Source organism: Sus scrofa, chromosome 10 (assembly GCF_000003025.6).
Source record: "Sus scrofa isolate TJ Tabasco breed Duroc chromosome 10, Sscrofa11.1, whole genome shotgun sequence".
Classification (NCBI taxonomy): Eukaryota; Metazoa; Chordata; class Mammalia; order Artiodactyla; family Suidae; genus Sus; species Sus scrofa.
Window position 1 is genome coordinate 48,239,793 of NC_010452.4, and position 14,393 is coordinate 48,254,185.

The window sequence follows — 14,393 nt, forward strand, 5'->3', positions numbered from 1 at the left end:
AAAAGTTAAATAATTTATATGGAAAATACTCTCTACTATCTGTGCCATCTTGGGCCGGTTATTCACCCCCCCCAACTTTGTCACCTGTCATGTAGGGTCACGACAGCGGTTTCGGCCAAGATTAAATGAGATAGACAGTACTTAGCACAGCGGAGGCTCCAAGACGATGGCTCTGAAAGAATCAAAGCGAAGAGGGAGATGCCGGAGGGGTGCTGGCCGCTTTCTGCTCACTGGGATGGGAGGAGGTGGGCACAGCCTGCAGGGAACCTGGTCTCTGCACCGGGTCCCGCCAGCGGGCTAGTCCCCAGCTCCCTCCCTGTTTGTGTAGCCCCAGGACCCCACTGCGGACAGTTCTCTTTCTCCCCCTCCCCCCTGGCCCCCACGAGTTCTGGAGTTTGGCAGACCCAATAAGGACCTCACTTTCAGTTCTGCTTGATGTAAACCTTGATTTCTGCCCGTCTGTCTGACCAGAAGTTAAAACTGAGCCAACACCTCAGAAGCTGGACTCTCACTGCTGGCTTGAGTTTTAACCCAGTTAGTGAGTTTCACAGTGAAATGAAACCTACTCATATCTTCTGCTGTTTCTTCTTCTTCTTCTTTTTTTTTTTTTTTTTTTTTTGCTCTTTAGGGCACCACATGCAGCATATGGAAGTTCCCAGGCTAGGGGTTGAAACAGAGCTGGAGCTGCTAGCCTACACCCCAGCCATGGCAACACTAGATCCGAGCCACATCTGTGACCTGCATCACAGCTCACAGCAACACCTAATCCTTAACCCACTGAGCGAGGCCAGGGACTGAACCCACATCCCCATGGATACGATCAGGTTCATAACCCACTGAGCCCCAAGGGGAACTCCCTTCTCCTACCTCTTAAATTGTCTGTGTGATCCAGGGGCTTTCTTTAAACCTCCGTGCCATATCCTGCTTTTCCCAGCGTCAAGAGCCAGCAAAGCCCACACAAAGAGTTCTCTAGGAACTATCGTGTGAACAGAGAGCTGTGTGGGGAACACGGCCAAGCCCCTCAGTTCTCATCGCGTCACGTTCAGACACGCTGCTCACCGCCGTGTTCACTGATGATCATATTAGATGCCCGGTTCCCAGTGAAGGACGCACACAGCCACCACCAGCTTCTTCATCACGTAGAAACAATTAAAGGGCACGGTTTGAACGAATGCAAGCATCTGAGCAAAGTCATTATTTCTGTACAGATCAGACTGAACATGTATCATTTCCCTGGGGACTGCACATAGTCTGTGCGCCTTGGGACCTCAAATTAGATTAAGCCGAGTAGATGCTTCCATTCTTTTACTTAGTTTCTTTGTTGGCCTTCATCCGCCTGTTCAGATTATTTGGACTTGTTTAAAATTATCCCTTGCTTCTCCTTAATAATATTAAAATAAGAGAGGAGGGAGATTTCTTTTTAGGACCTCTTGCATTCTAGGGATAAATGCAAATTGTTCTACGATGATTCTTAATGACCCACTATTAACATAGTAGGAAACCCAGAGCATTAATGCAATACCTCTTTTCACATCATTACTCCTAATGGAACTGTTACCAGGATAATAGCTTGACCTTTAGCTATAGATTCAGAGAGCAAAACTACATCCTGCTTAGCCCGTACCTCTCTCCACATGGCATGTGGGCGTTTTCAGATCAATACAGCGGCAGTCCTTTGGCCCTGTTCTCACGCCTCATCTGCACGTGTAAGAATAGGATTTCGTCCTCCGTAGATAGATGCTAGTTAAAAGTGTGTCTTAAGTGTGAGTGTAATCCATGAACTAGAATGTCAGTAATATGCCCGATGGAAACGTTTGTTTGTAGAGATATTTGGGGGGAAGCTGAATGCTTTGCCTTCAAAGGTCTCAGATGCAGGCCCAGAAGGCAGTGATTTCCCTGGTTTCTTGTTATTGAAACCAGGTAAGTTTTCACTGAAAGGCAAAAAAAAAAAAAAAGAACCTGAAACTGTTGCCTTTTTAACGAGCAGCAGAATACTTAACCTCCAGATGAGAGAGAAGATCCGCTTAGAAGGCGCTCACACAGTTGGGGCGGCGGGGAGTGGGGGGGGCTTCCCTCTGTTTCTCCTAAATTTGGTCATTGATGCTCTCATTTGCCAGAATCACTGTGATGGTCACATCATCCAGATCTATTTTGTTAATTTCCAATCTCTACTTCCCTAATGTGGCCCAATTTGGGTACATGTGTCTCCCAATCTAAGAAGAGGGGGTTGCCATGGAAATTAATTATATAAATAATATTACAAGGAGGGAGATGTTTACCTGCTAAGACGATGTATTTAGTCGTTCTATGGTTCACATTATCCTGTAAACAAATAAGGTGCCAAGTGCAAATATTTTTTTCCTGTTCATTAAAACAGGGTTTCAAGAACCTTTCGGCAATTCTCTGATTAAGAAGTGCTATTGTGGGCACTTGAATGTGATACAACCTTGTTTCTCTATTCTATTAAGACTTCCTGGAGCTCCCATCGTGGCACAGCAGAAGTGAACCTGGCTAGGAACCATGAGGTTGCGAGTTTGATCCCCGGCCTCATTCAGTCGGGGCTGGGAGGGGCTGCTCCATCAGCCCGGCTTGCGTCTTCCTCTCACTTCCAGGCCCACTGCCATCTTGGATGAGGTCTCTGTTCACGTGAAAGGTCCATGTGACACCCTGACCCCAGCCAGAGTCCAGGCCCCATGCACACTGGCTCCACCTCCACTGCATTCAACCCCACACTTGAACGAACACCCTGCTCAGCCCGGGTTTGACACACTACCACCACACTCCCAACTGCCCCTGTTCCCTGGCGCCTTGTTGCCAACCAGCTGATCTCAGTGGGTTTTTCCAAGTCTGAGCCATTTTCTGGCTTCTCTTGCTTCCCAGAGTTGGGTGGGAAGGAAGGAAGGGAGGGTGAAGGAAGCCGTAATTCACCGCAGGGGCTTCTTCAATGCTTCGTATCCTGACCTCTTGCCAAACCTGATCAGCAAAATCCCCACCCTAGACCAGCACCCCCATCTAGGGTCCCTGCCCCAACCAGAGGCCGCCAGGCACCCTGGAGGAAACAGCCACCCCACGGCCCCTGCCGCCGCCAGCACGCAGCCCTCCCTCCTGCGTCCCTGTTTGCTGCCTTCCTGTTCCTGCTCTTCTCTGGGCAATTCCACACCTTCCCACACCATCCACCCCCCTCACCACTGAGCTCATCCAGGCATCAGGAGTGATGACGACTCTGACCTGCAGCCGCTTCTGACTCCACCCCAGGCTTCCCCTCCTCTGGCTTTGGAGAAGGACCTTTTCCTCCCGGTGGAGGTAAACCCCCATCTCTCTCCTGGATCCCAGCCCCACAGGTCCCCCGGTATCTGGTTCCTTTGCTGTCCCCTCCTTCCTGGATCCTCTATCTCCCTGGTGCTGCTCCCCACCCCCCAAGCCTAGTATCTCCAGTGTCATCTGTGGCCACCTCCACCCCAATGCCCTTGATTCCCACACCTCCTTTCTGGCTGTCTTGTGCACTGGGGATCATGGGTCCCACTTTGTCATATTTACACACACACACACACACACCCACCTTCACAAGACCTTGGGCCGGGTTCTCTTTCCTGGACTCCTGTGCCTTAACCTCCTTTCAGACACCAGGGTTCTCTCTGCTCTGCGCTTGGCCCAGCGCTCCGTTCACTCAAGGCCTTCCCCCAGGTGACTGTTTTTTCTCTTGTTTTAATTAACTACCACACTATGTTTGTGCTCCTCAAACCTGTATCTTGAGCCAGGACCCCGTCCCTGTGTCTCTTGAAATCCCTGCTCATCATGCCCACGCGGGGGCTCCACCAACACCGCCAACTCAGGCCCCCAAGCCACGCCTAATGCATCTGGCCAGTCCCCTCACAGACCTTCTGCCCGAATTTCCCAGGTCCTGGGAGTCTCCAGAAATGCCCGTCCTGGCTCTGTCCTAATCACCCCTTCCCTATTAGCCAGCACCGCCTGACTCTGATGACTGGAGGTTCCCAGCACTGCTCCCACTCCCGCACATCCACCTGCTCCCTGCTGCCACGCATCCCTTCCCGCACAACTGGATGAGTGACATCTGTACAGTCGGCCCTCTGTGTCCACAGGCTCCGCACCTGCAGATTCGACCAACTGCCAATCGAAAATGTTTGGGGAAAAAAATTCCAGAAGGCTCCCAAAAGCAAAACGGAAATTTGCCAAGTGCAGGCATCTAGTTATGTAGCATTTACATTGTCTTCGGTCTTAGAAGTAAACCAGAGATGATTTAACATTTACGGGAGGATGTGCATTGGTTGTATACATGGGACTCGAGCATCCTTGGGTTTTGGTGTCCATGGAGGTCCTGAAACACATTCCCCCAGATCCCAAGGGACCAAGGTTTATAACATTTCCCCCTTCTTTCACATTCTTTGCAATTAGGATAAACTTCTGGAAGATTACCAATCTAGAGGATAACAGTATTATGTCTCTCATTATATAGTCCTATCTTATTTCCCAAAAGAGTTTTGCCAATTTGTGCCAACAGTCATATTTGAATGTGGCAGATCCACACACTTCTATCAATATTACGTATTAGCTTAATTGTTTTTCTAATTTCGTAGGTGTAAAGTATGTTTTGCGACTTGGGGTTCCATGTTGAATATTTTCCCTAATGTTTTTTGCTAAACATACTTTGTCCTTTTATCTGTGGAGACTTGAAGTTGCTCTTTTATTAGGGATGAGCTCTTTCTATAGTGGTCAGTTGAGTGCAACTCGCTGTTCTCATGCAGGTGCAGTGTTTACTTTTTCATTCGGTAGAAATGTTACTGTTTTATGTGGCTGAAGCTGTCAACAGTTTCCTCTGTCCTTTCTTTTTAAAAGAAACCTTTAGAATGTGAAAATTATTTTTATTATTATTGCTTTTTAGCACCACACCTGTGGCATATGGAAGTTCCCAGCCTCGAAGTCAGATCAGAGCTGTAGCCGCCAACCTACATCACAGCTCACAGCAGCACTGGATCCTTAACCCACTGAGAGAGGCCAGGGATCGAACCCACATCCCCATGGATGCCAGTCAGGTTCATTACCACTGAGCCACAGCAGGAACTCCAAAATTATCAGTATTTTTAAAACGAAGGCGGCAGTGTGACATGACCACGTAGCAGGCTCTGACCTTATGGGGGAAGCAGGTAGAAAAGCGCTCAGGGACCAAGTGTGAGCAGAGATTCCAACCCCAGCGCCATGTGTGCTGTCACACGCCAGTGTGCGGCTGTGGGGAGAGAATTGTCACCCCTCCCTCTTGTCCTGTCACAGGACTCTGCAGAGTTTCCTCTCTGCATACCGGGTAGCTCTTTTTGAGGCACTGCTAGTAGAAGATGCAGGAGGTTGACCCAAATGGAGCTGGAACTTTCACCGAGACCCAACCGCGTTGTATCTGTTTTGAGTGCCAATTAAGTTAGCGGGAATCACCATGAGAACCTCATCTTTTTGTGTCATTTCTCATTGAGTTTTTTGGTATTCTTTCACATTTATTTTCTTTTTTAAACATTTTTAGAGATGTTTTTATTATTAGAGTAGAGTTGACTTACAGCGTTGTGCCAGTTTCTGCTGTACAGCAGAGTGACCCAGTCATACACACACACTCTTTTTCTCATGCTATCCCCTCCATCATGTTCTGTCCCAAGAGACTGGACACAGTCCCCTGTGCTGTACAGAAGGACCCCATTGCTTATCCATTGTAAACATATTCGTTTACATCTACCAACCCCAAACTCCCCGTCCATCCCACTGCCCCCCCCCCAGTCCCCCTTTCCCATCAGATTTTGAGTTCACCACTACCAAAAAGGGAAATGTGTTAACACATTTGCAGAATTCTGACATGGGGCCAGTGGACCCCTAGAGGCATTTTCTTCTCTGTCTGCAAGACGCACACATACACATGGACATGGAGCAATTAGAAAGAGAACTTTGTGGAGAACTGCTTAGTATCTCCCACCGGTTCCATTTGGAAGCAGAGGACCTGTTATGTAGGATGAGTCCTTCCATCTTCACCAAGGGAACGTTGTGTGGATTTTGAGACTGTCCACTGCAGAACTGACATCTTTTAGAAATACACTCTTTTCTTCTTTTGGGATTATGTTCCTATTTCAGATCTGCACTTTTTTTTTGTAAAAATATTTAACAATATGTCACATTTTCTTTCAGTCTTCACAGAAAAATACTGCACTGCTAATCACGTGGATAAACTTCCTGGCCCAAGAGACTGGGTACAGATTCTGCAGGATCAAATCAAACTGGCCAGAAGAAGGTTAAAAAGAGGCTCAGGTATGAATAAACTGTAAGAAAATAATTGCAGAAGCTCTTTACTGAATTCTTAGATGATGCAAAATACAATTCTTTGCTCTAGGATGCTTCATTGTCTTTTGAAGGAGAAACTTTTTCTTGTTGCTGTTTTTTTTTTTGGCTGCACCCCTGGCATGTGAAGTTCCCAGTTCAGGGATCGAACCTGAGCCACAGTTGCATCTGTGCCACAGCTTCGGCAAACAGATCCTTAAGGCACTATACCATCAGGGAACTTCCAAGGAGAAGGTTTATATAATGTATGCTGGTTTTGTTTTGTTTCTTTTTTGTCTTTTGTTTTTTTAGGGCTGCACCCATGGCATGTGGAGGTTCCCAGGCTAGGGGTCAGATCAGAACTGTAGCTGCTGGCCTACACCACAGGCACGGCAACACCAGATCCAAGCCACGTCTGTGACCCACACCACAGCTCATGGCAAGGCCGGATCCTTAGCCCACTGAGCGAGGCCAGGAATCAAACCCACAACCTCATGGTTCCTAGCCAGATTCATTTCTGCATTGCTGTGAGCTGCAGTGTAGGTTGCAGACATGGCTTGGATCTGGAGTTGCTGTGGCTGTGGTGTAGGCCAGCAGTTTCAGCTCCAATTGGACCCCTGGCCTGGGAACCTCCACGTGCCCAGGGTGCGGCCCTGAAAAGCAAAAAAAAAAAAAAAAAAGATTAAACGGTGTAAGTTCTGTCGCACCATTTACTTTTAATAGCACGAATGACAAGGACTGCTAATCTCTTTGGTGGCCTTCTGTGTGAAATGAGGTCTCTCTTTTGTGACTTGTTTCTATTTCCTATTTATTTGCATTTGTTTGGATCTGCATGACTTTATAAAAAAAAGTACTAGCTGCTTAAGATAAAAAATAATCATCCTACCACATGAAACACAAAGGGATTTTAAGTCAAATACTTATTCTTTTTTATTTTATTTTGTAATCTGGACTTGGCCGTTCTGGGATAATTCTTCCAGGAAAAGTGAACACCAGCTGAATTATTGACTGTTTAGATTTGGTCATTTGAAATCTTCGGCTCCCCCAAAGTGACAGTGGGATAATTTACCAGTGAAGAATCCCCTTTGAGGTCAGTTTTCTGCTGTGATGTAGGAATAATCATCCCTAGGAGGCCATCGACCTCGTCATATTATTTAAAACAAAACAAAACAAAAACAGTTCCCGATGAAACCTCAAGACCCCTGGCCTGCTAAGAGCCTTCTGTGCCTCTGTGGCTGCGGTGAGAGTTATGGAGATGGGTTTCAGGTGCTAGAATGTCACACTCCGGGATGTCCCGGAGGTCCAGAGGCCATGGGAACAGCAGCACACACTCGTGAGACCCTCTGTAGTACAGCCTCTTACTTGAACTCTCAGCGTGAGCAGAAGTAACCATGACCAAGGCCCCCGAGGAGCACGGCCTTGGGGGGAGGGGAGCTCGGGGCTCAGGCTGGGAGTGCCCTCCTTGTGACCAGACACAGGGCACCAGGGCCCCAAGTGCTTTTTCAGGGTGCAAAACCTCCCAGTTCTGCAAAAGTAGCTAGCAGGACTCTTAACTGTCCAGCTTGGTCTAGATTTTTTTTTTTAATTAAAAATCTTTCTTTCCCCCTTTTTTAACCAGTTTACTTTTTTTTTTTTTTAATGGCTGCGCCCACAGCATATGGAAATCCCCAGGCCAGGAAATGAATCTGAGCCACAGCTGCGACCTATGCTGCAGCTGTGGCAACCCCAGATCCTTTAACCCACTGCACCAGCTGGGGATCAAATCTACACTTCCACAGTGACCCAAGATTCTTAACCCACTACACCGCAGTAAAAACTCCACCAGTCGACCTCTTTTACACTTAATTGATGCTCTTTTTATAAAGAGCAATGGACGACTAATATTTTTCATTGGGGAGTTCCCATCGTGGCACAGTGGTTAAGGAATCCAACTAGGAACCATGAGGTTGCAGGTTTGGTCCCTGCCCTTGCTCAGTGGGTTAAGGATCCAGCGTTGCCGTGAGCTGTGGTGTAGGTTGCAGAAGCGGCTTGGATCCCGTGTTGCTGTGGCTCTGGCGTAGGTCGGCAGCTACAGCTCTGATTCGATCCCTAGCCTGGGAACCTCCATATACCGCGGGAGTGGCCCAAAAGGCAAAAAGACAAAAAAATATATATACTTTTTTTTCATTGGTAAACAAATGGATTATTGCGCTAGGTAACAAGTCACAGTGGAGTTGGTTTTCAGGGCTCATGTCTGCTTTGGACGTTGGATGGGTCACTCAGTCCTTCTCATCTTCGGGTTCCAACCATGAAGTGGACATAAAAGGAAAACCTGCTTCAGGGCTGTCCTGCAGCTCCAGACACCTGCTGCACACGGATGGCTTTATCAGTGTCGCCAACATACCTGGCGCAAGATGTCTGTCTTCATGTGCCCTGCTTGGCGGCGTGAAGGTCATTGAGGCAGCCAGGTGCCATGTCCTCAGGCAGGGGACCAGCCAGCCTGCTGTGCCAGGGCGGCTGCTTTGCTCCTGTTGCCCTGGTGTGATTATCAGCGATGCCCCTCTCCCTCTCACAGGCTCTCAGGCTTGGATAGTGAGTCACGCTCCTGCTCCTCAGTCAGTCTCCCAGTTTTCACTGCACCTTCTGCATCTCCAAATCATCGCAGATAAACGTGGCGTGGTTCAGGGAAGAGAACAGTTCTGCTTCCCTAGCTCTGACTGCCACTTACAATTTCCCGGGAACCTGGACAAACTGCTCGACCTCTCTGAGCCTTGGGTTCTCCATTGATCGAGCTCTCGGTGCTCTCAGTTAAAATTAGATAATGTCAGTATTGCCACCAATAAAGCGCTGACACGTTAAAAAAAAATGCCCATGACCTCCTCTGCCGCCCCAAAACAAAACGAAGCAATTCCTTTTTCCTTGCTTAAAACCCCTGCCATGTCTTCCTCCCGACATTGTTGGTCAGATTTCTTCCCACAGGGTCTGCGTTCCCCAAGTCTGCCTCCCCATCCCAGACCACTTGGGAATCCACTGCATTGGCCCTCCCACTCCCCACAGGAACCCTTGCCGGCTTCCATGAAGTGGTCAGATTTCACTTGTTTGTATTAACACTTGACTTGACCTCCGTATTGATTTGTACCCTGTCAAGTCTCATCCTTCTTTCTCTTTTCTTTTCTTTTTTAATTTTATGGCCACACCCACAGGATATGGACATCCCATGGCCAGGGATCGAATCTGAGCTACAGCTGTGGCAGTAGCAACCCCGGATCCTTTAACCCACTGCGCCCTGGCCAGGGATTGAACCCACACCTCCACAGCAACCTGAGCTGCTGCAGTCAGATTCTTTACCCACTGTGCCACAGCAAGACCCCCAAGTCTCATCCTTTTTGAAACTCTCTTCTCTGGGCCGGGTTCTATGACCTCATTCTCTTAATATCTTCTCCAAATTCCCGGTCAGCACCTTTGGTCCCCTTCCCCTCCTCTCTCCCCTCTGCCCATCTCCTAAACCCGGGGTCCCGGTTTCCATCCCTGGTGCTTTTTCCCACTCTCCTTCTGAACCCTGCCTGGTGACTGGCACTGTCCATCATCAGTGCCCCCCGCCCAGGGTTCAGCCCTGGGCTTGGCCGCATCCTGAAACCCTAGACTTCATTGCCTGTGCCTCTGCGAATGAGATCTGGTCACCCCGCCCCTAGTCAAACACTCCCAGCTTCCTGTCTTCCCCCAAACAAAACCTCTTTCACACCCACCCCCCAGGCTGGCATGCATGATTCTTCATGTTCAGGCGCCCCCCTCACCTCCTGCCATTGGCCACGCCAGCCTCCTCCCTGCTCTGAAATAAACTGGCCTCCCCACTCCCGCTTTCCCTCTGCCTAGGAAACAACGCAGCAGCATCACAAAAGTCACTTTCTCTCGGAGGCATCACAGGCGGCCCCGGGCACTTTGATCTTCTGCCACCTGCATAGGGACACACCTGTTTCCTCCACGAGCTCCTCAGGAGCAGAGGCCACGTGTGTCCGGCCTAAGTATTTAGGACAGGGTGCGGCAAGGCGTGGACACACGGCAGTATTTGTTGAGTGAACCAACAACTCAATGAATGGAATTGAAGGGACAGCAGTCCACAGCAGCAAGGTCTTAGCTCATCACAGTCATGTGAGATCCTGGAGAACATTCCGTCACTTCCTTCCTGAGGTTCAGATGCTTCTGCCTACCCCAGAACCCACACGGTGGCCATGTCCTGGGTACACCTGCGGCCACTCACATGGGCAGCCAGTGGGCCCCTTCTTTCCTCCTCAAGGCCTTTCTCTCACCTCCCTGCCTGCATCTCCTTAGTCCTGACCCTTCCCTCCCACATTGCTCCTCGCCCAGCCTCCCCCAGAGTCTCAGAGGCTTGGGTCAGGGCTAGCTCGGGACCTCACTCTGGGTGGATTAACTGAGCAACACCTGGGAGTGTAAAACCGCCTGCCAGCGGGTCTCTTATCTCTTCTCAGACTCAAGGTCCCTGCAGACACCACACAAAGGCCCCTTTATTCCTCTGCCCCCTTAGATTTCAGACTCCAGGGAAAGTGCTTTAGGCGATTGACTGACAGGTGTTAAAAAAACAGTAACCCTGGGAGTAACCCATTATGAAGCAGTGTCCCACTGCTGCGTGTTCCTCAATTTTATATCCCAGATCACATCTCGGGGATGAGCCTGAGTGGTGTCCTTGCTCGTAGGTATTAACTTGGTCCTCTGTTGCCTAGATTCTGCGTTGGCAGTCCTGACTGTTCTGAGTACATAGGAACTTGTATCTCCCGGTTACTTTTCAGGGCAGGTTGTTGAACCCAAAACACAAAGACCCTAAATGTAATACAGAGGGCTCTGAGATTCATCATAGTGAAGAGACTGCAATGTAACACTTAGTCCTCGAGAAAGGCAGAGGGCGGGAGCAGCCACCACCCAGCCACCAGCTGCCCTATGGTCCCCTCACCCTGGTCCCAACTGTGCCACCAGCTTCTAGCCTGAGGCCGGCTAGCAAGTCTGCACCAGGTTCCCTGTGCCCCAGGGGGCGGCGGGAGGACCCGGAGGAGTGGGACCTGTGCAGAGCTCTTGGGGCGCCTGAGGGAAAAGGACAGAATCAATTCACAATAGTGCCATCACTGAGGAGCCCCAGCCGGAGCAGGCGGGGGCGTGTTACGGAACCTGCGCCCCAAGCTGCCCGCTCCCACCACGCATGCCTGATTGTACAGAGTGGGCCGCAGTCTCCCCCACTTCCCGTGGGAGCATCTTGCCCCCTCAGATGATTATCTGCCCTGTTCCCGAGTTATCTTCATATTTGACTTAGGGCACTTCCTCTTCTGACACTGGCGTCAGATTCTCTGCCTAGATATTTGTGACTGGCACCTTGGCAGTTTCCTCCTGCCCTTCTGGCAGGTTCTCTTAGTGTCTGAGACGTGGAGGTGGCTGTAGGACAAAACTAACCCTGGCATACAGACCCAGAGAGACCCAAATGACAGCACGTCCGCAGTGACCTGCCACAGAGGCTTTGTCTCCCGAGTTCATCGAATGCGGTTGCCCTTCATTCTCCCCAAGCGGCACAGGACGGGGGTCCCTGCGGATGGACACCGGAGCCACTTGCGTTGCTGCCGTCACGGTGATGGGAACCAAGGGCCTTGGTCAGCGCTATCGCTTGCTCCTTTTCATCTCATGTTCAATCTAAATGACAATACGGCATCTCCCGGATATTCCTCAACGTCAACCTCCTTTACCACATTCTGCCCAGTTCCTAAAAGAAGATACAGACTCTACCTGGGCAAGTAATCAACTCACCGCTAAAGGTAGCTCGCGCCATGTCTCAGAAAAAGAAGCACCCCTCACAGATGTGAAAGGTGGTTCTGCGAACCCAAAGAGAAATTCATTCAGGGCTCTCGTGACATAGAATCATTTTTTTTTCAAAAGCTGGAATGATTCCGTTCCTGGTGTGGATTTTTATCATTTTCATTAGATTATTTCCTCAGCGGTGAAGTCACAATTTTTTATGTGTGTTGATCCAAGAGTAAAGCTGTCGCTGCTATTCAATTTTTATTGGACTTGCTCAATCTTTCCCAAATTTTGCAACTTGCCTGTCACCAGGGAAGAGAGATTGTGAGCTTATTGTTACAGACAGATGTTATAATTAAATTTAAGTGACAGTTGTGTTCTTCACCCATGACACTTGGCCCGGCTTGTGCAGCCGGCAGCTACTGATTTATCCATAATCATTTACATATTTTTTGGTCGTGTATGTTTACTACGGCACATAATTGCATAGGCCTTGTTTTTAAAAAGTGAGAAGAGCTGAATTACAAACCACTTTTACCCAGAACTGATTTTTGTTACAACTGAGTGAAAAGGAGTTGTTCATGGCAAGTAAAGTTACTAAAGTGTACAGTGAACTAAAAGCTTGCACCTTTAAAAATGTAGCTTATGGAGATCCTGTCACGGCTCAGGGGTTAACGAACCCGACTAGTAACCATGAGGTTGCGGGTTTGATCCCTGGCCTTGCTCAGTGGGTTGGGGATCCCGAGTTGCCATGAGCCATGGTGTAGGTCGAAGACATGGCTTGGATCCCGAGTTGCTGTGGCTCTGGCATAGGCCGGCAGCTACAGCTCTGATTAGACCCTTAGCCTGGGAACTTCCATATGCTGTGGGTGCAGCCGTGGAAAAGACCAAAAAAAAAAAAATATATATATATAGCTTATAAAGATGCATGTGATGTATGTTCAGACTGAATAGCAAAAAGATTAAGAGCCCAGGCATTAACCAGAGCCATGCCTTTGGCAGAGTGACTTACTAGCTGTGTTATTGTTACCTTTGGTGAATTTCTTAGCCTCTGTCTCAGTTGCCTCCTTTGTTAAAATGGGAATAACAGACCTACCTTTTAGGGGTTTCTATGGGTAGGATGACACAATGCACAGAATAAGTGCCCGGTAGGTGGTAAATATTTAGTAAAGGGTGATGCCTACCATAGTTATTGTTATTCCTGAAGAATTTTTAAAATCCCAGACAATGAAGGAACTTCCATGTGGTTCACCTGCCTATTCAAATCCACTCAAACCATTCAGGCGAGATTAATGTCTTCTAAATATAAAAATAACTTTTTTTTTTTTTGGTCTTTTTTGCTATTTCTTGGGCCGCTACCCCGGCATATGGAGGTTCCCAGGCTAGGGGTCTAATCAGAGCTGTAGCCACAGGCCTATGCCAGAGCCACAGCAATGAAGGATCCGAGCCGCGTCTGCAACCTACACCACAGCTCACGGCAACACCGGATCCTCAACCCACTGAGCAAGGGCAGGGATCGAACCCGCAACCTCATGGTTCCTAGTCGGATTCGTTAACCACTGTGCCACGACGGGAACTCCTGTTTGTTATTTTTTAACTATATAATTTTTAAAACTCAAAGACCAAATTTTAAATACCCATAAGCTTTTTCACCCAGAGAGAAACCTTGTCACCATTTGTGTGGGTCTTGGATTTTTTTGGTCCGTAAACCTAGTTACAAAATTCTAATCTTACCATTCATCCCGTCACTTGACTGGAATGTTTTATGTTATTAAACATTCATCTACAACATCATTTTCATTATTTTTTTCTTTTGCGGCCACACCCACTGTACATGGATGTTCCCGGGCCAGAGATCGGATCCTAGCCTCAACTGTGACCTTGACTGCAGCTGCAGCAGCACTGCATCCTTAGCCCACTGTGCCCCAGCAGGAACTCCTATGACATCATTTTTAGTGGCTGCTACTCTTCTCTGACCAAAATTGATCTTGGCTACCCTGTCTGGGTGTTTTCTCACTGTGGTGAATTTGGCAGGTAAGGGACGGGTCTCTCGCTGTGGCCAGCTCGGGGCCATCAGAAGACAGGATGGTGGAGGGGTGGTGAACGAGGGGGGATCTCTAAACGCCGAATGTGTTTAAAGTCACAGCAATCAAAACAAAAACATAGCATCAGTGAGCTTCCCACCAGCTTGGTGCTTACAACATGTTGCACGTGGCAGCCCACACCTGGCTGGCCTCGGGCACATGCGCAGGCAGCAGGAAGGTGGCCAAGAGCCAGAAACTGCCAACGGGTCCACAGCCTTGGGACAAAGG

At 48.8% G+C, this 14,393-nt stretch overlaps 1 protein-coding gene across 12 annotated transcripts in view; it reads left to right on the plus strand.

Moving 5' to 3' along the window:
• Positions 1 to 14,393, plus strand: part of BEND7 (BEN domain containing 7) — an 86,490-nt gene that overhangs the window by 62,199 nt on the left and 9,898 nt on the right. For all 12 annotated transcript variants that reach the window (XM_021064847.1, XM_021064855.1, XM_021064857.1 and 9 more), the window contains one exon: positions 6,178 to 6,297. In XM_021064847.1, coding sequence (XP_020920506.1) covers positions 6,178 to 6,297 — 120 coding nt within the window. The remainder of the gene's footprint in view (positions 1 to 6,177; positions 6,298 to 14,393) is intronic.